This window comes from Lactuca saligna, chromosome 1, assembly GCF_052625555.1.
Source record: "Lactuca saligna cultivar CGN05327 chromosome 1, ASM5262555v1, whole genome shotgun sequence".
In the NCBI taxonomy this organism is placed as follows: Eukaryota; Viridiplantae; Streptophyta; class Magnoliopsida; order Asterales; family Asteraceae; genus Lactuca; species Lactuca saligna.
Genome location: NC_136417.1, coordinates 29,089,847 through 29,094,504, shown reverse-complemented (window position 1 = coordinate 29,094,504; position 4,658 = coordinate 29,089,847). Strand labels below are relative to the sequence as shown.

General features: G+C 31.0%; 1 protein-coding gene across 1 annotated transcript; it reads right to left on the bottom strand.

Moving 5' to 3' along the window:
- Positions 1-556: 556 nt before the first annotated feature.
- Positions 557-1,132, bottom strand: LOC145004258 (uncharacterized). Its single transcript, XM_078963152.1, has one exon. The coding sequence runs from the start codon at positions 1,130-1,132 to the stop codon at positions 557-559; it is 576 nt and encodes a 191-aa protein (XP_078819278.1).
- Between the last annotated feature and the right edge of the window lie 3,526 nt (positions 1,133-4,658).

Sequence of the window (4,658 nt, the reverse complement as noted above, 5' to 3'; positions counted from 1 at the left end):
AAATGGTTCACGTTAAATGATATACTTTTTTATTATGTATGACAATGTGTATTTTGGGTTTTCTATTACACTTTGTATTTGCATTTTAAATTACACATGTTTATTTTGGATATTATGTGATAATTTTTATTTTTATAATTATTTTATCCAGCACAAAAGGACAACATAAGGATAATATGGTTATTTTTATCATTCAGCACAATCAGTCAGATAAATAATCAAACAGCATAAATTCAGTCAGATGTGGATTCAGTCAGCATTTCTAACCCAGTCAGCTTCTAACTCAGTCAGCTCTAACCCAATCAGCAACTATCAAACGAACCCATAGTTTAAAAATGAAAATCAAGACATGACTGAAAAAGGATATCGACTAGCAAAGTTGATATCAATAATTTATTTTCATTAATATTAATAAAAAAAAATAGCAAAAAATTTGGGGTTACACAAATGACAAAACCAACAATCTTGAAGCATTAAGAATTTCAGATTGAGAAGGGATCATCACGTAAAAATTTGTATAACCTCCTGATGAATTAACTAATCATACTAAACTCATTTAATTTTCCCGTTTTAGACCGTTATAAAATCTCTTTATGAACTTGTCAGCAGCCTCGTCAACATGACCATCTTCGCCACAGTGAGTGAACGGAAACGATGAGTCCCATATCCTCATCTGCTCCACCATCGGGGTGTTCCTCAATTCCGGCAGTGGTGGCGACGCTGCGGCACTTGTCAGCATATTGAGAACCTTAAAAACCGCATCATCGATTATTATGTCATCACAATCGTCCACAGCCAGCGGCGGGTTCGGAGTAACAACACGGTGGTGCTTGTTTTTGTGTTTCTTGTGGGTAGAAAACAGGGAGAGAGGGTAAGGTGGAGTGTTGCTGCAGCTGAATTCGTATTCGCGTGGTGGTGTGGTAGGGGTGGCGAGGTGTTGTGGGTGGCGGTGGAGGGTGGAAGCAGCCCAATTGTGGTGGCCGTGGAACATAAGGTTGTGAAAGGCCTTGCCGGCGATCTTGCCACGCTTCATCATCATATTAAGATCAACAAAGAATTTTCTTTTGGAAATGATGCCCTTCTTCAACATGAAGAACATCACACGCACCAAGCTCCATACTTTCTTTGCCATTACTGGTAAATTTTGCTCCATTCTCTCTCTGGGGGTTTGATTAATTTGAGAGAGAGAGAGAGAGAGAGAGAGAGAGAGAGAGAGAGAGAGAGAGAGAGAGAGAATGGAACTTGATGTTTGCAGTTAAAGAAGGAGAAGAAGACGATGGTATTTAAAGCAACAAAACAAAGTTGCAAGGACAACCTAAAAAAGCCACTTCACAAATGACAATGCAATATTAATGAATGGCCATAAAAAAGTTAGGTCCTTGAGGAAGCATTTTACATGTTAAAATCATGCCATTACATATGCAATTCTTTTGCATATTTTTAAAGTGATATGTTGGGTCAATTCTACTTTTATTTTTTAAATTTCAAGTGATCATTAATAAATACAATAAAAAATTAACATAAGGTTTGCTTAGAAAAATTATTTAATTAACATGTTGATCATGACTAAAGTAATTCAACTAGCATTTTGTTAATCCATATGAATGTAAGGTTTAAATCGAGGTAATTTGGAACTTCTTTTGGCGTAATTGTAGGATTACAACATTAAGGACGACATAAAATTAGTATAACATTTCAAAAGTAAAAATCTTATTTTAAAAGGATAGATTTGAATCTTTTACCCACATTTTTTAAGAATATATTGGACTCAAAGTTAACAAGTTCACCGGGGAATCATAATTTTCAATTGGACTATTTGGTGTTATTATTTTTAAGTTGCGAATAATAGTTTTTGTGGAAGGTTTCAAGAAAGTCTAATATCAGAAATAGTGAAGGAAGAGAATATAAATACCATATCAAGGATCATACAATGTTAGCATTTCAAATTAACTAGACACAATTTCTTTTGTATTTTCTTTGCTCTTTATATTGTGTCTCAATGTATTTGTAAAATTCACCACGAGATCAATAATAAATCTCTCTGGTTCGCTACAAGAATTATGTTGTTGCATTTTAGAATTTGTCTAACTTCTCTATGACATTTTTTCTGTTTTAATAATATTGTTATCGTTCAAAAACTATATTCTACCACCACATGGTACCTTTCTTTCTTAATAGACAGTATAAAGATGATCTAGGATGATTTGGCATCAACAATCATTTACTAATTTAATCACATGGCATGTTCATGAGTTTACTAATGTGTCTACCTTCAAATTCACTTATAACACATTGTCGAAGGTTGTGTTAGGAGCGAATTTGTTTTCTAATTAATCATAGGTTTGATGCATTTATAAAACTATGTTTGGTCGATTAGTTGGAAAACTAGTTGATATCAAAAAAACTTGTTGCTAATAAAAAATAACATTTAGTAAAAGTTAACTAATAAGTTAGTTGAGAAATTTAAAATTACATAAAAATACACATAATTTTTCTTATAATTAGTAAAGTTTATATTTATAAGAATTAAAAAAAATCATAAGTTCGTTGAAACGCTACTATAAATAACTGTTAAAACCTAATTTTTAAACTACTTTTAGTTTATAAACATAAAAATATAAAAGAAAAATCTCGAAAAATAAATTACTTTTAATTTGTTACAGTGTAACAAAGCACTACCTAAATGTCGTTTTGTCATTTGCATTCTCCAAGACTCCCATTGGTTATATCTATTTTGTTCTTTTGTTTCCAATAACAACGCAATTTGCCTAAATGTCTTTTTGATATCTATTTTGCTCTTCACTCATCCATGAATCCCACACTCTAAACTTACACCGCCTAAACCAACACTTAACTAAAAGTCTCATACTATCATTTTTTTTGTAGCACAACTGATACACATTGGCAATAGCGTAATTACATAACATATGCTTTAACTGTCTTAGACTTTCAAATTGCATACCTAACATCCTCAGTCCATCAGGAAACTCAATATCGTGCCAGCAAAAGTAAACATTCACACATATTTCGTTTGAGAATCTTTCAAGGAACACCACAAACTCGTTCTTGTTCATTCCAGCAAAATCGATATCGTCGAACCTCTGTTCCGCTCCATCTGCGTAACTAATTACGTGGTACCTTGTAAATATACCAACAAAATGAAGATCAATCTTCACATAAACGACCATATTTGAGAATGTTTAGAGGAACAATAAGACAAAAAGGGGGAAAAGACAGCAACGGGGGAATACGTTCTTTAGAAAATGTTATGTATGGTAATCTCAATTATTGATAAGGCATGTGTGGCAACGGTGGTGGCTTAGGTGGCATAAATTTAAGTGACGTGTACCTTACTACCTAGTGATTAGGATGGGGTTAACCGGCTCACCCTTTCACTTTCTATATAATGACTTTAAGAATAGATAAAATAACAATTCGTACCGAAAAAAAAAATACAAATACAAATACAAAAAAAAAATAATACAAAAATAATACAAAATGGACTATTTAAACAGAGCTATAGTGACATTTACTTTTTTTAATACTAAAATGGATATCAAATAATGTGTATTGTTGTGTATTGTTGGCTAAGCTTAAATGAATTATAAATGGATTTTAGACGTAGGGCCTTTAATTGTTTCTCAAGTATCCTGCTATAAGCCAAATACTTAAACATCAAATTTAGCTAGCATCGGCTCAAAAGAGCAATCACATTATTCAAGTAATGCAAAATCTAAAAGGGAGAGATATAGAGGTTTCGAAGGACACAATTAACTTAAACGCTGATGAAGTAGCTAGTAGCACCCCATATAAACTCTCAATTGCCCATAATTTTAATTGGTAAAAGCTACAAAGCCTAGTTAGTAGGCTAGTAACGCTCCACATAAAGTTCGTGAGAGTGTGAGAGAACATCGTTGGACCCATAATCTTTTATTTATGCTCCATATTCAAAGTTTTGAGAAGTTTCGAGGAAATTTTGGCTTTCATTATATTTTATATTTTATGATTATTGCAAATTACGTAAAATCCCATACAAATTTCCACAGCCATCTATCTCAGGAAGTAAACATCATTTGTTTATTATTAATTGAGTTTTCTTTGGAAATCTGAATTTATGATTAAATTGTCAAAATTATTCTGATTATATTCATATAAAAGACCATCAGCATAACCTTAGAAATTAAGGAAAACATCAGAAAAACCTAATATATTTTTATTAAATGCTTAAAAAACCATTATATTATTATTTAGTATACTAAAACCCTGATATTTTCTAAAATTCTTATTTAAGGTTTTTTGAACTCAGAAAAACCTAATCTATTTTCATGAAAGGATTAAAAAAATCATTATATTATTTTTTTTAGTGCATTTAAACCCTCATATTTTGTTAAAAAAGTTTAATATAATGATTTGTAACAATATAATCATTAAGAATCAATTACCTAACAATTTTTTTCCATCTAGGACTTACCGAATTTAATATCTTAAATGATACATTTTAAAAAAATATAAAGGTTTTAACATAAAAAAAATAATATCGTGGTTTTTTTAAACTTTTATGAAAATATATTGGATTTTTATAAAATTATCCCTAAAAATTATATTGGGTAATAACATCAATTCTCTTTAAGGTGGTGTTTTCTTTTTTTTTTTTCCTT